This window comes from Zonotrichia leucophrys, chromosome 3 (genome assembly GCF_028769735.1).
Source record: "Zonotrichia leucophrys gambelii isolate GWCS_2022_RI chromosome 3, RI_Zleu_2.0, whole genome shotgun sequence".
Classification (NCBI taxonomy): domain Eukaryota; kingdom Metazoa; phylum Chordata; class Aves; order Passeriformes; family Passerellidae; genus Zonotrichia; species Zonotrichia leucophrys.
This window is the reverse complement of record NC_088172.1, coordinates 111,660,717-111,680,992: the sequence shown is the minus strand read 5'-3', so window position 1 is coordinate 111,680,992 and position 20,276 is coordinate 111,660,717. Positions and strand designations below refer to the sequence as shown.

At 44.8% G+C, this 20,276-nt stretch overlaps 1 protein-coding gene across 1 annotated transcript in view; it reads right to left on the bottom strand.

The window, feature by feature from the left end:
- INTS9 (integrator complex subunit 9) overlaps nucleotides 1-20,276 on the bottom strand; it is a 62,478-nt gene that overhangs the window by 3,940 nt on the left and 38,262 nt on the right. The window contains exons 12-14 of the mRNA XM_064709968.1: nucleotides 17,687-17,858; nucleotides 12,887-13,011; nucleotides 9,864-10,031 (exon numbers count right to left, since the gene is read on the bottom strand). Coding sequence (XP_064566038.1) covers nucleotides 9,864-10,031; nucleotides 12,887-13,011; nucleotides 17,687-17,858 — 465 coding nt within the window. The remainder of the gene's footprint in view (nucleotides 1-9,863; nucleotides 10,032-12,886; nucleotides 13,012-17,686; nucleotides 17,859-20,276) is intronic.

The window sequence follows — 20,276 nt, the reverse complement described above, 5'->3', positions numbered from 1 at the left end:
ACTTTTCCAAAGGAATTCTGCAGAAAACAGTGCTCATGAATGGAGGAAATTATTCCCTTTTCCCCTCCAAGGGAATGCAAGGTGCCAGGATGCCCAATCCTATTGCCATGAAAGCACTGAGAGGGTTTTTCTGTTGGCTGGATGGTGGCAAAGTTGTTTTAATAAGTTCTGCAAATCCCACCTGCCACTGTTAAAGCTGCAGGAACATTTTGAGAGCAGCTCTTTGGAATAAAGCAGTTGGTGTGTTGGAAAAAACACAGGCTGCATTAAAAATCCCTAAATTCTGTCTGTATTCAGCCGTGGTGAATCCTAGAAATCCAAACTTTGATGGAGCAATTCATCTCACTGTTACTCTGGGACTCCGTTCAAGATCTTTAAAGCAGGCTATTTGAATACAGCCTTTATGGTTTGTTGTTGAAGGCAAAGAGAATGAAAATATAGTGACAATCATTGCTTCAGATTTCTCCTGGGATCTAAAACCAGCAGCACTTGCAGCAGTGAGTTCTGCTGCCCCCCCAGTGGTCGAAGGCACTTTCCATCCCAAGCACCTTCCTGAGGAGGATCGATACAAACCAGGCTCTGATGGAGAGCAGAACGACAAATCCTGTCAAGAGAAAGATCCTTAAAGAACAGGGAGTGGCTTGGAACCAAAGTCTTCTCCTGCCACTGAAGTATTTTGCTATTAACATCTCTGCAGGTTTTAAACAGGCTAAATAGGAACACTTGGATTATTTACAGTCAGAAGGACAGTAGGACAGGGATTCATTCTGATTTCCTCCCCAGCTCACAGCCCTCTCCATGTGGCAGCCAATCCTTTTATTACAGAAACTCAGTGACCCAAAGCAAAAAAGGTCATTTAATCACATCCAGTAATTCACCCAGCAAGGCCAGGCAGCACTGCTCCACTCCTTTCAAGTGACCTCCTGCACACACAAATCACAGAACTCCTCCAGAATGCTGCATTAAAGAAATCCTTTTCACAGAGGCAGCAAGTCTTGTCTGAACTCCAAGCTATGGCAACTCCACTGTTTCCCCTCACAAATGGTTTCAAACTTTAATTCTCCTGGCAGCCAGGAAGCCGTGTCTCATTTCAAGGTTGAATTTGTCCAACTTGCAGTGGCTGCCTCTTGTTGTGCCTTTGTGTGTGAGATTGAAAAGCCCCCCACCTAGCAGGAATAAATGAGTCTTCCTTCCAGTCATTATCCCAGCCCAGTGTCACATGCTGGCACCAGGAAAGCCACCAAAGCAGGGACACTGAGATCTAACAGCACATTAATCAGTCCCCTGCCCATGGATGAGCACTTGGACTGCCTTAGGAGAAATCTGGGGGAGATGTGTGCACTATTTTAGTTTTCAGCTTGGGATGTTCTCCTCCTGTGATCAGAGCTGCCTGCCCATGCTAAAGCAGAGGAAAGATATTTTTACCATGAAGTTTTTCCTGTAGGGTTGCATTTCCCACCCCAAAAGAGGATTTGACACACACCCTGCGAGCACAAACACTGCTGTTGGCCAAATTACAGATATTGATAAAGAACAACGTGGGTTAAGTCAGTCTTAAAACTCTCCTAAAGACTTCAATGGGGACAACTCTCCCCAGGTTTAAGTTGTCCTCAGTGACCAGCCAAAAATCCTCTTGTTGGCAATGAGGGGCTGAACAACCCCTGAGGGTGGGACCTGAAACTTCACAGTAAAAATAAAATGAGGCTGAATAACCAGTGAATAAAATCAGGGCACCACCAGACTTCCAGCCCACATGGTCTTGGTTCTCTGGAGGATTCTCCCAGGACAGACATGCTGGATGTACAACAATATTTTAACATCCTAGTTCCAGTAATTTCTTCTTAGATTTTTGGAACACCTCCCAAAACTCCTTGCTTTTCATTTTTCTCTTCTGGCTTCACTGGAGAGGGTGCCGGAAGGCTGACCCAGCAGGGAGAGGCAAAGTTTGGGCTGAGTGAGGTGAGCTGGATGTGGAGAACAAGCAGGAGCACAGCAAAGTGACCAGCAGTTAAAATCCCCTGCAACTGTAGGATCTGAAATCACTGATGTGTACATTAGATTATAGCATGTGTATTTAGAAAGGGGCCCTGCTGGGTTTTTACATCATTAAATGTGTTTTCCAGATTTTCAAACTCAAATTTTCAAATGCATAAATGTGGGAACTCTGCATGAAAGGTGGGATCAAAGCAGAGAAGCAGATGGGAAACCCCAGACCGAGGATTCCTCTGGCAGCCCTGAGGTGGGGAAAGCTCTGGTTCAAGGAAAGAGATTCCCAGGGAACTCCTGGGCTGCTGCTGCAATTCCTGAAGGGCCATTAATGAAACTCCCAGATTTTTAATGACCTCAGCACAGAATGAGGAGTGGAGTTCAGAAGGTCCCACTGAAGTTTGTAGGGCACCTTTAACAGAAAACAGGACCAGGCTGTGAGAGAGGAAAAACTCAAAGACAAGAATTGGAGTGAGAAAACCAAGATGAAATTCAATAGCACAAAACGAAGGCCAAGGATGGGGCTAATACTGAGAATTTCTGCTGTGGGCTGGCAGCTGCTGCAAAGGACAGAGGTGAAGGGTTCAGGTTTATTAGTCCATCCCAGGAGAGTCACAAATGTGACATGGCCATGAAAAAGGGTAAATGCCAGCCCAGAAAGTATCAGGTAATTCTTTCTGAGATGAGCCATCACACTTTACATTGGGCCTGGCAAGATTTCATCTGAACTACTTGTAAATTGTGGGTAATTTCAGTTCAAGTAAGAGATTCTGAAGGGTAAAATAAGGCAGGAGGAGCTGTCTTGTAAGGGGAAACTAAATATCTTGGCTTGTTTAGCCTGGCAAAAAAGAAAGCCAAAGGGAGAATTTGATTATTCTACATAAACACCACAGGGAAAATACCAACAAAAGGGAAAATGTATTTATGCCCAAACATGATGTTAGGAATAAATGTGTGCAGGCCAGCAGTGAGTATGTGTAGGCTGGAAATTAGGATGTTTTTGGCCATCAGAGACAGTGGGGGCTTGAACAGCATCTATTGGGAACAGCAGGGGCAAAAGTCTCTGCAATTTGAAATCTTACAGTTTCTGGAGGTACATTATAAACACTGCTGGTAACTGCAGCTGGGTTCTGGCCACGTGAGCCCTCAGGGCACTTCCATTTCGAGGTGGGAATGATGGAATACAGCCTTGGAGCTTGCTGGGTATGAAGTAATTCCCACCCAGATCCCCTCAATAAGGTGGAATTTGTATGGGAGAAAAAAAAATATCCCCTGCCAATTATCAGAGAAGCCCAAGGATTTTAAAATCTGCCTGAGTTCAGAGAAAGCCCTGGAGGTCACTCCTGCAGAGGTTTTTATTGTAACTACTCCTCAGCAAAACCTGCATGGAGAACCTGCCCCAAACTCCATCCCTCCACTCCCCTGCTCCTCACACACACCAAATCCAGTTTCTGGGTGCAGGAAAGCATCTTCAGTAGGACAAAAATTGCTTCCAGGCTGTGCAGCAGCCTTTGCACAAGCAGGGAGGATCTCAGAGTCAGTACTGTAAGCATAATGAAAACCATGGTCTTTGCCATGTCACTTAAATTTGGATGGTGGTGTCAGGAGAGAAGGATAATTTCCCTTACCTCTTACTTCCTTGCCTCCTCTTATCCCTTATTTTTTAAAGTATTTTAATTGCTAATTCATTAATTATTTAAGTACCAGCAGCTCTGATGGCCAAGCCAGGTCAGACACAGGAGGAGTCTCCAACAGATCCAGCCTTGGTTTTACAGCTAAACCAGAGGCCAAGAGCAGGAATTGTGCAAGTATCAGATCCTTCAGAGGGACAAAAAAATGTGGGGTCAAACACAAGGGGTGAAAGGGGAACTGAAATGTGCCTGTGGATTTGTGACCAGCAGGCACAGGGAACAAGGCACAGGCACGCTGCAGGCAGGATGGAAATTGGGGAATTTTGCTTCTGAGACCTGAAGGAACAAAGGCTTTTCCAGCAGAGAAGAGCCCAGAAATGAAGGGCATCTGTGGGATCTGAGTCAGGTCCTGTTGGGCTTTCAGCCTCACATTTGACACAATCCAAGGGTTTTAATTCAGCTGCTGAGTTACCCCCAGGTTCACAGAGCTGTCACTCGCTGGGGGTCTCCCACAGCTCTCTCTGGAGCAGATTTTAAAGTCTCATTAACTTCAGTGGAGAAAGAATCCTACCATGAATATCTAAAGATTTTGCAATTATCACTTGCAAAAGTGATCTTGGCTTTGGGCTTCCACAGAGCCCAAACTTTTTCATCCACTGAAGAAATAAAAAAGCCTGGGGTGCAATCCACCTTTAATTCATTAATTAAAGCTCTTCTTTACCATGGGCATGTTCCATGTGCAGCTACTGGACCAGGGCTCCAGATCAGCAGGAGGAACCTTGTCCCCAAACCCTTGTCCCCAAAATCTTGTCCCCAAACCAGAAAGACACCAGACACCCACCAGGGAATAATTCTGGGTGACATTCCAAGCACCAGAACTCACTCTGACCACTCAGCACTAACTCTAACCACTGGTTTTGCCAATCCTGTGCCAAAAAAGCAGTTTAAGGAGTATTTGAGGAGTGCAATGAAGGAGATTTATGGCTGTTTAATGAAGCTCTTCCCCAGGAGCCTGGGAGCAGGCAGGGAGCAGTTGTCTGAGGAACTTAAAAAAGGATGGTGGAAAACAGAACCAGCAGAAGCAGAAATTAGGCTTGGATTTGAATGAAAAATGACAGGTAGGGGAAGCAAGGACATGAAATATCTTCAAAGTAAAGGCAGTAAAGCTTGCAGATGCAAGAGATGAGTCATTTGAAAGACATAAAAACTGCATAAATCAAAATATTCAAAATATAGTAACCATTTTATGGGTCAGAATGTCAAGTCAGGATGGGATGTTGTTGTTGAAGCTGACTGGGAAGAGAGTGCCTGCCTAGAAAAGTGTTATCTTACAGCCAGCCATCAAAAACGAAAGGAAAAACAAACCTAGACATTAATACAGGCAGGCAAAGGCAGGCTGGAAGCAGAAAAGCAGATCTGAGTTCCACCTGACTAAATAGGACAACCTGTGGGTAAGACCAACCACAGAAATGCACAGCAACAAAAAAAGGCAAAGGAAATGAAGGACAACACATTCCAAGCACAAAAAAAAAAAGAGAGGAGGAGGGAGGAGAACTCTCTCAGGCTGAATGGCCAGGAGAGAAGAGACACCAGAGGGAGGTGGGAGACGTTTCTAAGGAGAAAATAAAAGCTGCACTGAGCTCTGCTGAGGTAAATCAGGGGCATTTATCAGCACTGGTTCTGGCTTTGTGTGAGGGAAGTTGGTAAAAGCTGGGAAAGAGCAGTTTTGGTGGAATGTCAGAAGGTGAGGTCCAACTCAGACAGAGACCCCAGGCAATTCTGCAGTGAGCTGTGAGCTGGGACAGGCTGAGCAGCAGAGGCAAACAGGTTCCATTTCATTTAAACAGGTTCCATTTCACTTCAACAGGTTCTATTTCATTTAACCAGGTTGCATTTCATTTAACCAGGTTGTATTTCACTTACTTCTTGTGAGGCTACAGCACACTGAACCCAGGGGGAATAGTCAGGGAAAAAGCAACACAGAGGTCAGAGACTGGAAAATGTGGGGTCACCAAAATGAGCTGAGGGTGGGAAGAAGGACAGAATTCAAAACTCCTTAGTCCCTGAAACACAGAAGGAAGTTGGAAAGGTCAGGTAAAAGTCAGGAAAAGGAGTCAAGACGAAACCTCCATAATTATGATGGCTAGGAAAGAAAACACTGCGGAGAAGAATTAGGAAAAATAATAATTTTCCTAATTCTTCTCTGCAGTATTTTCTGATAATTTCACTTGGTGTCAGGCTGTGCCTTGGACACTGACACTCTCCTGACTGGGCTGTGTCCTGAAGAACACAAAATGGAGTATTTGAGGAGCACAGAGCCCTGAGAGAAGTGTCAGCTGCAGGCACCGAGTGATCCGCACCATTGTTCAGCTGTAATTAAACTGGAGGCACTTTATTTGCTCAGACACTACTGTTTAATTTTATCTGTTTGCTCCAGAAGGTGTTTTCCATTTTCCCATCTTTCTCCTGCGAGCAGACAATGCCTAACCAATTTCCAGGAAGCAGTCTTTTTTTATAATTATTTTTTTTAAGTGAAAAGCAGATGCTGAGAAGAAATTATTTAAAGTGTAAAGGTTTGCACAATCCCTGGAAGAGCCATTCCAGCCTGATGCCTTGGGACTGTTAAAAACTCTCTCCAAACAAAGGCTGCTGTGAGTGTAAATCTCATTATCATACAACAGGCCTGCCTGACCTGCCTTTGCTCCTTGCTGAGGTGATTGAAATATAGACAAGGCCCAGCAGTAAAAAAGTAAATTTCCATTAGTCTGACAGGCCAGGGTCTGAATCACTGCAAGTTTTGGGAAGGAAATTTCACTCTACCACAGCATCAGCCTGCACTGAGTGGAGCCACACTGAGCAACCCTTTGGTTTTCAAAGAATCCAGGCAGAACTTTGAGCTGGGAAAGGGACTGGGATGTCAGGAGGGGGCCCTGGTCAGGATTTCGTTGTAGCAGCCATTCTTTTATGAGACTTTCAGGTTTACTTCACACACAAATCCCAGCCCTGCAGCACATCTAGCAATCACTATTTTTTCCAGGGTGGATTTCATCATTCCATTTCAGGCTAACATGGTTTTGACAAATAACAAGCCACTGCAAGGTTTCTAGGAGCTGTAAAATGCCCTTTTCAATTGCCACTTGAGCCTGCACAGAACCCCAGGGCTGGTGGGAGCCCATATTAAACAAATGTCCTTTCCTTGCACTACAGAAATTCCTATATTCAGAAACCCTAAACTACTGAAAAGGGAACATTAAGCAGCAAATACTCCCACACCAGGGAGCCCCATCCATCATGTCTGAAATCTGTCTTGCACAACCCACTCAGCACAAGGGGAAGCTGCATCCATTTTTTACCAGGACCATGCAGTTCCCTTAAAAAGAAGGAGCAAGATCCTTTTTTTGGAGGATGATTTGCATGTCTTGGAGCTGGGGAATGGCATCCTGTTAACAGTCCTGAAGCTCTCAGGAGCCTTTTCAGGAGCATCACCACAGACCAAGCAGCTTTTGCAATGAGTTGTGAAGAGCAGTTCTGGAATCAGGGAAATCCCAGAATGGATTGGGTTGGGAGGAACCTTAAATCTCACCCAGTGCCACCCCCTGCCATGGCAGGGACACCTCCCACTATCCCAGGTTACTCCAGGCCCCATCCAGCCTGACTTTGGTCACTTCCAGGAATCCAGGGGCAGCCACAGCTTCTCTGGGAATTCTATTCCAGGGCCTCCCCACCCTCACAGGGAAGAATTTATCTCCAATATCCCACCCAACCCTGCCCTGTGGCAATGGGAGCTATTCCCCCTTGTCCTGGCACTCCACTCCTCGTCCAAGGTCCCTCTCCAGCTTTCCTGGAGTCCCCTTCAGGTGCTGAAAGGTCACTCCAGAGCCTTCCCAGGCTGAACAATCAGCCTGAAGAACCCCTGGATATGGACAATCACAAGATATTTCTCCTCCCTGAGCGTGGATAGCTCTGAAATTAGGACTTGTGTGAATATAATTGGATTTTAGTTGTTAGGCGAGGAGAAAAAAAGGCCATTTCTGCCCTTTTCCAGATTTCTGCTGGACCTCTCCAAGTTAAAGTGAGAGCAACAGAAACCAGCTGCTGTTCCCAGGTTGGTGATGCCACATTCCCTGCAGAGCATCCTCCCTCCCTGCAGCTTTGGGAAGGGCAGGAGAGCTGGAATCCAATCCCCTCAGGGGCTGACACAAGGGACAGCCTCTCACACCTGCTCCACCTCAGAGTTTAGGTGGAAACCCAAAGCCTCAGTGGGATTTGAATAATCTGTGAGCCCCAGGCTGGCTCCCTGCACTCTGAACTCAGGATTGGTTTCATGCTGGTGAACTGAAGCCAAGTTTCACCAGTCTTAGGTTTAATAGGATCCAATAAATATGTAAATTTCCCAAACAATTAAATATACATGCCAAGATGGAGCTGCAGCCAAGCATATTTTGTAATTAAAGCCCTCTCCTTGTCTCCAAGCAGTGGGGCTGGGCAGCTCCTCACAGAAATGCTGTGAAATGGTGGCAGTGGGTGTTGTGGGCTGCCTGAGGGATTTGTTACTGGGTGGCTCCCAATTCTGCACTTCATATTTGGCTCAACTAAAGGATGCTTCCTCCTGCTACACTCCAATGAAAAGTCACTCAATATTCCAGTTTCTAAAGGGCAGTAATGCCTGTTTGCAAAAAGCCACTGTCACCTTTGATCCAAGGACACATTTGTGCTGATTGGATTGTCAAAAAAATATTTTAAGCTCATGTCTGTCAGAATATGGGTCACCCTTGGTAATATGGGTACATTTGGATTTGACTTATGGGGTTAATAAATCATTAATAGATGTTGTGGGGATAAGTAATCCACATTTTAGATGGCTACAAGCAATCCATTAACCTGCTGGGCTCCTGCAGCCTGGAGGAATTAACCATTTATGGAAATTGTTGGAATACAAATGAGCCTTTTCACTGCTTCTTTACCATGACTGAAAACTGATCCTTAATGGGAAGGGTATTTCTAACAGCAGGTGAGTTTGGGGAAGGAGAAAGACAATTTCTGGCTACTAACTCCTGGATTCTCTGGATCCTTTTCATGGTCCTGGGGCACTAATTCAAACTGCTCTGCCTAAAACTTCCTTGTATTTAAACTGGAGGTTACTTCACACATGGCAGAGATCACTGTTTGTCTTGTGGGATGGGATTTTGCAAAGGACAACTCACCTGAGCACAGTTTTTGCCTGCTCACAATCACAGAATCATGGAATGGTTTGGGTTGGAAGGAGCCTTAAAGCTCATCCCACTCCAATCCTGACACCTTCCACTATCCCAGGCTGCTCCAGCCTGGCCTTGGACACTTCCAGGGATCCAGGGGCAGCCACAGCTTCTCTGGGAATTCCAGCCCAGCCCCTCCCCACCCTCACAGGGAACAATTCCTTCCCAAGATGCCACCCTAATCTCCCCTTTCCCAGTGTGAAGCCATTCCCTGTGTCCTGTCCCTCCATCCCTTGTCCCCAGTCCCTCTCCTGCTCTCCTGGAGTCCCTTTAGGCCCTGGAAGGGGCTCTGAGGTCTCTTCTCCAGGCTGAACAGCTCTTTCAGACAGCCAGTGTTGTTTTTTTTCAGTTCCCATTAGTTTATAGAATGAAATTATCTCTCAAAAATGCTTCTTTCCAAGCTCTCTAGTTGACAGAATGTGCTTTACATGAAGAGAGTCAACTGTAAATTCCAGCCACAAGACATCTTAAGGACAATACCTTCAGTTCTGAGGCTGCATCTCCAGTCCTGAGGACAGCTCTGGGTCCTTCACGACAAGAAGGACATTGAGGGGCTGGAGAGTGTCCAGGGAAGGGAACAGAGCTGGGGAAGGGGCTGAGGGAGCTGGAAAGGGGCTCAGCCTGGAGAAAAGGAGGTTCAGGGGGGACCTTGTGGCTCTGCACAACTCCTGACAGGAGGGGACAGCCAGGGGGGTCGGGCTCTGCTCCCAGGGCACAGGGACAGGATGAGAGGGAACGGCCTCAAGCTGTGCCAGGGGAGGCTCAGGTTGGACATCAGGAGGGAATTGTCCATGGAAAGGGAAGTGGAGGAATCCCCACCCCTGGAAGTGGCACTGGAGGCCAACCACAGCGGTGGCGCTGGCTGACAGCTCAACTGGATGCCCTAAAGACCTTTTCCAACCACAACAACTCAGCCATTCCACCCCTTCCCAGAGGCTGCTGAGCTGGAATTTGGCTGTGTGTGAGCAGGAACCCCCCTGCAGGGACTCACGTCGGGCATGATCTCGATCTTCTCGTAGCGGCGCTTGTAGGGCAGCGTGAGCACCTCGGCGCGCCGGTAGGACATGGCCGGCGGCTGGCAGTCGATCATCAGGTCTGTGCGGTGGGACTGCGTGGGAGGGGGCTGTGTGTACTGCTCAGGGCACACCACGTGCAGGGGCTGCAGGGAAACAGGGGGGAGTTCCCATCAGCATGGCCAGAAACTGCTCCAGGAGCTGGAGATGCGTGCAGGGTGACCCGCCCGGAATTTATGTCTTGTCGCCACTTTGATATCATATTTGCCATAAGGAGAGAAAAAATAAAAATATGAAATAGGTTTTTCTCCCAAATCCTTCCCAGATTAACTGGAAGGAAATGTTAACATCCCAATGTCAACATGTGGGGCTGCAGAAATGTTGGCTGTCAGTAATTGAGGCTGCAAAAACAATTCCTGGAGTTTTGCAGCAATATGTTAAGAAAGCATAAACAGGCTGGTTGTCACTGCAGAGTTTAAGGAAACCAAAGGAGAAGCCAGTTCTGCAAACTGGAAGCCAAAGAGACAAAGACATCTTGTCTTTGGAGAAACAGAAGCCAGTTCTGCAAACTGGAAGCCAAAGGAGAAGCCAAAGGAGAAGCCAGTTCTGCAGACTGCAAGCGGCAACCCTCCTGGAATTTATGTCTTATCGCCACTTCTTGGAATTTATGTCTTGACACTGTGCAAGATATCATACTTGCCACAAGGAGAGAAAAAATAAAAATATGAAATAGAGTTTTCTCCCAAATCCTCACCAGATTAACTGGAAGGAAATGGTAACTGTGGTGGAGACCATCCCAATGTCAACATGTGGGGCTGCAGAAGCATTGGCTGTAATTGAGGCTGCAAAAACAATTCCTGGAGTTTTGCAGCAATATGTTAAGAAAGCATAAACAGGCTGGTTGTCACTGCAGGGTTGAAGGAAGCCAAAGGAGAAGCCAGTTCTGCAAACTGGAAGCACAAGGAGAAGCCAAAGGAGGAGCCAGTTCTGCAAACCGGAAGTGGCGACCCACACGGAATTTATGTCTTGTCTCCACTTTGATATCATACTTGCCACAAGGAGAGAAAAAAATAAAAATATGAAATAGGGTTTTCTCCCAAATCCTTGCCAGATTAACTGGAAGGAAATGGTAACAGTGGTGGAGACCATCCCAATGTCAACATGTGGGGCTGCAGAAACTTGGCTATCAGTAATCAAGGCTGCAGAAACAACTCCTGAAGCATGAACAGGCTGATTACCACTGCAGGGTTTAAGGAAGCCAAAGGAGAAGCTTCTGCAAACTGGAAGCCAAAGGAGAAGCCAAAGGAGAAGCCAGTTCTGCAGACTGCAAGCGGCAACCCTCCTGGAATTTATGTCTTATTGCCATTTCTTGGAATTTATGTCTTGCCACTGTGCAAGATATCATACTTGCCACAAGGAGAGAAAAACATAAAAATATGAAATAGAGTTTTCTCCCAAATCCTCACCAGATTAACTGGAAGGAAATGGTAACAGTGGTGGAGACCATCCCAATGTCAACATGTGGGGCTGCAGAAGCATTGGCTGTAATTGAGGCTGCAAAAACAATTCCTGGAGTTTTGCAGCAATATGTTAAGAAAGCATAAACAGGCTGGTTGTCACTGCAGGGTTGAAGGAAGCCAAAGGAGAAGCCAGTTCTGCAAACTGGAAGGCAAAGGGACAAAGACATCTTGTCTTTGGAGAAACAGAAGCCAGTTCTGCAAACTGGAAGCACAAGGAGAAGCCAAAGGAGGAGCCAGTTCTGCAAACTGGAAGTGGCAACCCACACGGAATTTATGTCTTGTCTCCACTTTGATATCATACTTGCCACAAGGAGAGAAAAAGATAAAAATATGAAATAGGGTTTTCTCCCAAATCCTTGCCAGATTAACTGGAAGGAAATGGTAACAGTGGTGGAGACCATCCCAATGTCAACATGTGGGGCTGCAGAAACGTTGGCTGTCAGTGATCAAGTCTGCAAAAACAACACCAGGAGTCTTCCAGCAATATGTTAGGAAAGCATAAACAGGATGGCTGCCACTGCAGGGTTGAAGGAAGCCAAAGGAGAAGCCAGTTCTGCAAACTGGAAGCACAAGGAGAAGCCAGTTCTGCAAACTGGAAGCTAAAGGAGAAGCCAGTTCTGCAAACTGGAAGCCAAAGGAGAAGCCAGTTCTGCAAACTGGAAGCAAAAGGAGAAGCCAGTTCTGCCAACTGGAAATGATGACCCTCCTGGAATTTATGTCTTATCGCCACTTTTGATATCATACTTTCCACAAGGAGAGAAAAAATAAAAATATGAAATAGGGTTTTCTCCCAAACCCTTGCCAAATACACTGGAAGGAAATGGTAAGAGTGGTGGAGACCATCCCAATGTCAACATGTGGGGCTGCAGAAACCTCAGTAATCAAGGCTGCACAAACAACTCCAGGAGTTTTGCAGCAATATGTTAAGAAAGCATAAACAGGCTGGTTGTCCCTGCAGGGCTGAAGGAAGCCAAAGGAGAAGCCAGTGGCTCTAAAGCTGCCCTGGAGACAGCACAACATGAAGGAGATGTTTATGCAAAGGCAGGCAGGGGCAGCTCTGTGAGTTTGCAGGGACAAGCCAGGCTGCAGAACAATGAGATAAAGAGATGCAGGCATTGTTAGGGGGTTTGGGAGAATGTGCGTTTCAGAGTTCAGCAAGACAGAACACAGGGAAATGCTCAGCCAGGAAAAAAATCTGGTTATTATTTTAATTATGTCATGAGTCAGAAAGCAAATTTTAGTAGAAACAAATGGGATGGGCCACTAAAGCACAAAGAGTGGAGGGGGAACAGCAGATGCTACAAGAACTTTCTTTTTCTTAGACCTCTCCTAAAGCAGAGCTCAATGCTGTGGTTTCTTCATGGAGAAAAGGATCTGGGTGTTGTCTCCATTTTTGTTTAATGCAACATGTGCTCACAATTCATTTATTTAATTTCAGCTGTGTGAAGAAACCTAAGAAAAGGCAGCAGAAAATTCATTACCTGGACTTCTTTGAGTAATTTAGACACCTGAATAAAGTTGAGTCTGGTGTCAATGGGGCAGTAAACACATTTCATTGCCAAGGGCTGATAGGGAGCCAGAGCATCCAGGTAAGAGAAATCAGGTTCTGGAAAGAGAAATGTTGAAAACACTCAAAGCCCATTAACAACAAAAATGGCCCAATTCCTCTCTAATTCCAGTTTAGTCAGAGCTGTTGCTCAATGTTAATTTTGTTACAGATTTCTCTTCCCTTCCTCCTTCCCCCACCCATTATTTTCAATTAATTTGATGAAAATTACGCCCACAATTAGTCTTACCTTAATCAAGCAACAGAGCAATACTATTTCATTTGAACACATTATTGCATGATTTTTAGAACAAATTTAATCAAGACAAAACCATCATCTCTTATTTTTAATCAGATCCTGAAAAGGAAGGCAAAATGTAGACATTTTGAGTCTTGTGAGGTGATTCAAATGGCAAGTTGGTTTTCAGTGTGACAAAAAGGCAGCATAAATATGATATCTTGATTTATAAATATATATATATTTATTCTTTTCAATCTAAGAGTCAGGTTTAGACTGGTGGGAAACCAAGGGTTCTTTTATTACTGGATTAGAGGTTTGCCAGGGAAAAGTCAGGCACTGAATGGGCTTTTACTCCCACAGAAAGTAATAAAACATTGAGAATGCCACAGAAAAAGATTTTTTTCTTATGTTTTTTGGTGAATGACAAATGTAGATCTCAGGTGACACAGTGTAGGATACAGGTAACCTCTTGATTCTGGGGGTCACCAACTAATGTGGAAAAGATTATGCCATCCCTATCTCCCTGATAATTGTGGGATAGATGGAACAAAGGGAATGCTGGAAAAAAAAGGAACTGGGATGAGTTTGGTAAGTACAGAATGGGAAAAGAGAAGAAAAGTCTCATCTGCTGGATTATCCTGAACCACAGGGCCTCAAAGGACACCAGGCAGAGCAAAGTGCAGTTCAAGCCTGGCTGGAGGAATTCTCTGGGATCTGCTTTACTTGAAAGGATGAAATTAAAGGAAACTGAAATTCAAAGCCTCCAGTCCAGATTTAAAGAGCCATCTAAGATGCTCTGACATGGCAGCAGAGCAGAGCACTGCTTGGATTTCTCATGCAGACAGAAAGGAAAAAAAATCTCCTTCAAACCTTACCAGAGGAAGTTCAGCACCAGTGTGACATCCAACAAAAAGACAAGTTAATTGCTCACCTAAAAATCTAAAAAATCTCCAAATCTGCTGCCAGCTAAGCAGCACTGAGCACCACGTGGGGATGTTTACCCTGAGAGAGCAGAACATGGCACCAGGCAATGATACAAATGTTTGGAACTGTCAAAGGGATAATTTCCCCAAGTTTAAAGCAATTGTCAGAGTAGCTGCCTGGGAACATTAAAGTGAGAGATATTAACAAAAAATGAGCCTTGTACAAGGACGTGTACACGAAGCCATGAATCCACAAACATGAAGTAAAATTACACTGGGCAAAACGCCATAGTATTAAAAGCAGATGTGGTGGTGGCAATGAAACAAAGCCTAAAAATATCGATGTAAAAATGGTATTTTATGTCAGTTAAGTTTAATAGCCATGAATAGAAATGTAAAAATAGGAGTACTGAGAAAGTTGGTAGCTGAAGAATGATCAGTTAGGGTTAAATGACAAGGCATTAAAAAAGTAATAAGGGGAAACCAGAAAGCTTAAGTCAGGCAGAGGTTCTCTGCTAGAGATATGCTGTGAAATTGTAAAAATTAAGTTTAAAAGTCACCAGAAGGGAGGTTTTCCATCCCATGTGGGGTTGTGGAGGACACAGAGATTTGAGGCAGCACCTATTCAGCATTTCTCAATGTACAGACATGGAGTTCTGGTCTAGGAATCCCAAATAAAATCCAGTCCAAAGCCTCTCTGAACTCCTAATAAGGACAGGAGAGCCTTGGAAAAGGGAGAAATTCTAGGGAAGGAATCCTAACACAGGACTGAGGAGATTCAGAATGTTGAAAACACAACTTGAGCTGGGCTCACAGGGAACTCATGTGACACACAGGAGCTGCTGTTTTGAAACCACCCAAAATCCCAAAGTCACCTGTCTGGAGGCAGCAAGTGCTTGTCAAGGACACATATTGACTTTTCCTGACAGAATTACACGTCTTTAGCTTCTCCCCCAAGACTCCTGATTTACTGCTGCATGACACTGAGTTATAAAACCTTCCACTGTACAGCAGTGACGTGCATGAGCTGGTTTTAACATCTCCCAGGGAGTTGGTTTTTAAAGGAGACTTCTTTATACCGTGTCTTCTCCTAGCATTTCTTTGTGGCTCAGTGGTATTCGATATTTTGAATCAATAATCTCCTCAATACTGCTCCAGCAGTGATGGCTGCAGGTGACACCAGCCAGCAGAGCAGCACCACAGCTCCCTCACAGCCAGGTCCTGGCTGCTGGCTGCTTTAATTTATATTCTTGTCATTGTTTTTTTTTTACATTACAGATTGGAAAGGTGGAGATTGACTGGTTCCTGTGGACTGAACAAGCAGTGTTCATTAACAATGCAGGATGGTCTGGAGTTTAAAGGTTCCAATTACCAGAAACCAGGAGTTTTTCACAGGAAAAGCTACAACATCATCTGCTCTCACACACTGCTCCAATGGACTGGGCTTCTTTCAGATCCACAGGAGATTTTAGCTTAAAACAAAAAGTAATTAAATAATGGCAATCAGTGGCATCAGTGGAGGTGCTTCAGATTTTCACTGGTACTAAGAACAGGAGAATTTAATCTGCTAATAATTTCTATAGGCATAGAATCATTTAGGTTGGGAAAAAAATCACAAATGTCATCAAGTCCAACTGCCAAACCCAAATTCTGTGTTTTGTTCCAGCTGAGACAACCATAAGGAAATAGGCCTAGGACTAGACAGTCATAAGGCACTGGAGTTATGATAGTCCATAAAAGCCATGGATGGACAGAATTTAAGAAAAAAACCCCAAAACCATCTGGAATCAATGTGCACTCCAAGATCACCCAACTAAAGCAGCTCTCAACTGGAGTTTCACAAAGTGGGAATGAATCTCCAAGCCCATGACCTGCTGCACCCCCAGGCTGTCAGGAGTGACATTTCCATGCCTTGACAAGCTGCCAGGGCCAGCTCTGACAGAAGTGCTCGATTGCCTCAGCTCACTGAAGGGCTGGGATCTCACACAGAAAGGTCAAGTGCCTCTCCTTACAGGAGACACAGAGGAAGAGTTCCTGCCATTAAAGGCCAGTTCCTGACACCCTGGGCAGCACATTCACAACGTGATTAACGCCACTGCTTCCCCTGGGATTCATGGAACACACACCCCAGCAAAGCTCTGCAAACTCGGGCTTAATTGAAGTCCTGACTGGAGGAAAATTCACTATTTTCAGACAATGCATATCCAATTTTACCCAATTACTGTAATTAGGGCATGTCTCCTGAACTGCCTCAAAGGTCAGGAAGGAAGGGCCCTGCAGCAGCTGTACCTTTAGTGCTGTGGTACCTTGCACCATTTCCCCTCACAGAAACAGTCTGGATTTAAGTTCCCTGCAGGAACTCCCTTGTATCTCCCCTCCCACTGAATAGGGTTAATTATACACTAAAAATATCCCCAAATTGTGATACTGTCACACTTTTTGGTGGCAATATTGTGAAAGGGACTTGCTTGTCACTAGCCTCGAGTCTGCAGTTAAAAAAAGAAAAAGGAAATAACCCTTTCCCAGCCCTCTTTTGTTCAGGTTTTGTGCTTTCCAGCAGCTTTCCTATTCACTAAAAACTGGAGGAAAATAAACTTAACAGTGAGACTCCATTGTACCCTTGCTGTGGGAGAAGGTTTGATTTGTTCCTCAGGGCTCTCCTCCCCAGTTCTAATTACTTTGTCCAAAAATCCACACCACAATTTTTACCTGGCTAGGTCATACAGAGCACACCTCCCATTATCTCAGAGCTCCTCAGACACAAAATCAGGAGTGAGGACCTAAAGGGTGATTGTTTGCCTTCTCAGCTGAGGACAATGCCCACTGCAGGGCTCTGTCAGGGTGACACATCAGGTACAAATACACCTGATCAGCTCCAGGGAAGGCCTTGAAGGATTTTTAATCAGGGTCAGCACTAGAAGCAGATGGAGAGAAGTGGAAGAACTTAACAGACCTGTTGAGCACTGAGAAAGGAAACAGCTCCTCTGGGGAATGAGGCAGAGCTGTACCTTCAGCTACAAATGTGTCTGCCAGGCAAAAACCACCTGAACAAAGCTCAGCCCAAAGGCAGGAAGAGCTCAGATCCCTGTGCCAGGTCTGTGTGGGGTGCACACTTCTGGGACAGCAGAGAGGACAGAAACCTCTTCAGAAACCCTGAAAGATGAAAAGGCAGGAGAAGGGATGAGGAAAAGTTTCTTCCTGGAACAGTTTCTTCCTTTCTGACCAGCATCCATTAGGTCTTGCCTGGGTTTAACTTGCAGCCAGCTGCTTTTAATTCAAAAATTAATTTCCTGTAGGCATTTTACTGCTGTGCATAACAAAGATTTTGCTCAGACGTGGCAGGAATAGACTCTGCATGGCAAAGGTTGACTCTGCAGGGCTACACTGAATTAAATGGCACAATAATTACATTTGTCCCTGCAGTCAGTCCTGGGGCCTTAATTTAGATAAGCTCCTACTGAAGTGAAAAACTTCTGTCCCAGAACAAATGAGCAAAGCCCCAAGGATGTGGCCACACTTAAGCAGAGTGCATGAACTGTTAATCTGATAATGATATCAGCATTTTACTTACCTGTGAATATAACAGTGTTCAAGCTGGATTTTCCCCACAGCTCCATGAAATGCACCACGTCCCCAAATCTGAGAGAGGGATGCCCAGTGAACACCACACAGGGCTGCTTGAAGTCATTGCTGAAGTCTCCATGGATGCTGGGATAATGTTTCAATTTGTTTGTCTGAATGAGCTGAAAGAAAAACAAAAAAAAATCCAGACAGTGCAACTTTTCATGCCTCTGTGCATGAGTGTGCTTGTTTACATGAGATTATAAATGTTCTACAATTTATTCCTAACTCATCAGAGAGTCCCTTAGATTTTTCCAACAAATTCAGTCATGACTGTCATAAATGTTATGGAAAGGAAGTCAGAACATGGGGCCTCCAAATCCCTGCTCTCACTTCTTTGGTACCAGCAGGGTGGAAACTCTGCAAACACTCCCTGCTTCGACTTCCCTGGTGGGAGCAGAGTGCTCAGCTGCCAAATTCACAATAAGCTCCTTTTTTCCTATTTGCCATGTCTGCAAAGAGCTCTGGGCTCATGTTTAACCTGCTTTTCTTGCATCACAGCAGTAGCAGGCACTTTTGCCTTCAGCAGAATGCTGTTGAGCTTCCCTGGTCTAAAGGGTTCACACAAAGTCAAAGCTGCTGAAAAAGAACAGACTGACTTTCCTTTCCTTAACTGTCTCTGAAACCAGCAATAAACCTGAACTAAGAGCAATAAGATGTTTTGCAGACACAGTGCAATCAGCTCTGCAGGTGGAACAGATTTCTTTACTAAGATGGAGAAGTTTATTTATCAAGGCACTTTTCAAAGAGTTTTGCTTTATTTCTCCTGCCGCTGTTTTCTAATCTGCAAAACAAGGTGCAACTTAAAAAGCAATTTAACAACCAGGCTGTGAAGCACTTTCATGCAATATTTTGCAAGTTTTTCCTTGGCAGGTATATGCATCCATCTCCAGCATGAAAATAACTGTAAATACAGTTTAAAAAGCAAGGAATTTAACACATGAAATCACAGACTGAATAGATGAGAGAAAGATCATGGAGATAAAGAGTGGGAGGGAGGGAGGGAGGGAGGGAAGGGGGCTTCCTTTGTGAGCCAGTTTCAAAAGGAGCTTGGGCTGTTCAACAAATCATAGAATCCTGGAATGGTTTGGGTTGGAAAGAATCTTAAAGCTCATCCTGTTCCACCTCCATTCCACTGTCCCAGGGGGCTCCAAGCCCCATCCAAGCTGGCCTTGGACACTTCCAGGGATGGAGCAGCCACAGCTTCTCTGGGCACCTCTGCCAGGGCCTCCCCACTCTCACAGGGAAGAATTTCTTATTTTCTCCCTAATATCTCATCTAAACCTTCCTCACTTCAGCTTAAAATCACTTCCCCATATCCTGTGTTACTTTTCACCATGGCTGATGTAAGGTTCCTGCATGGAAATGAAGAGAAACTGAGAATTTTCAGCAACTTGTGCACTACCAAGCACCTCAGAATTCAAGGTTATAACACAATTCTGTAGATGCACATGGATCATTTCCACGTGGATCCTTGAATCATGGAGGAGGTAGAAACTGGACTACATTTTCTGCAGTTTACAAGGAACAGCTAATTCCCATTTAATCTTCAAGAGGGAAATTGGAAAAAAACACCCAATAACTGCTCTGGCAGTTGATAGGCACTGAATCTCAAAAACATTCCTGCAATTATACTGGTAAAGATTTCTGATTAACACATCTGGAGTGCAGGGTTTAGAATCTAAACTTAGCTTCAGTAATAAAAACTGCAGTTTAGCAGACAATGGGTAAAACAAATTTGAATCCATAAAATACTGACATTTAAATGAACTTGTAGGAAATGGCCTCAAAAAGCTTTTTTCTGTTTGTTTTTTTTTTTTTGAGGGAAGTCAAGTGTCCCAAAACTAAAATTGCAGAAGCACTTTCAACCGGGTAAACTGGAAGAGGAGGATGATTTCTATTTCAAGCATTAAATGGGATATGTGACATTCCAGAGGAAAACTTTTCCAGGGACAGGCAGATAGGTCAGGGAAAGACATTTCTACAACCAGCATTGACCTAAGACACTCCTGAAAAATCACAAACTGTTGTTCCAGCTTCTTTCACAGGCCCCTTCAAATGCTATTTATTTGCATGCAGCATTCAGATTTTTGGGAAGATTTGAGGGCAGCACTGGATGTGGAAAGCAGTGAACAGCTCATTTCCCTGCCATCCTTCCACAAGCATTCACTGCTCAGCAACATAAAAGCTGTATTTTCTTCAAAGCCTTATGGAAGCTTCAAATCCTCTCCTATTGCTTTGTAAAGAAACACAGGAGCTCTAATCCAGTTTTCAGGAGCTCGTTGGTGACGATTCTTTTTTCATCTTTTCTTTTTATCTTGCCAGATCTTTTCTGCTGAGTCTGGTGAGGCTTCAGAGCTCAGCTCACAATCCCTGACTCTCACAGGTGGACAGAGCATGGGGGAAAGAGTACAAAAATAAGTTTAGAGATGTTTTACTCCAAGGGGAAAGCAGCTGGTAGATTTTAGTATCTACAGTAAAGTCTCTTCTAATCACCCCATCAAAAACACATGGAGCTGAACTTGCAAAACAGGTCCAAC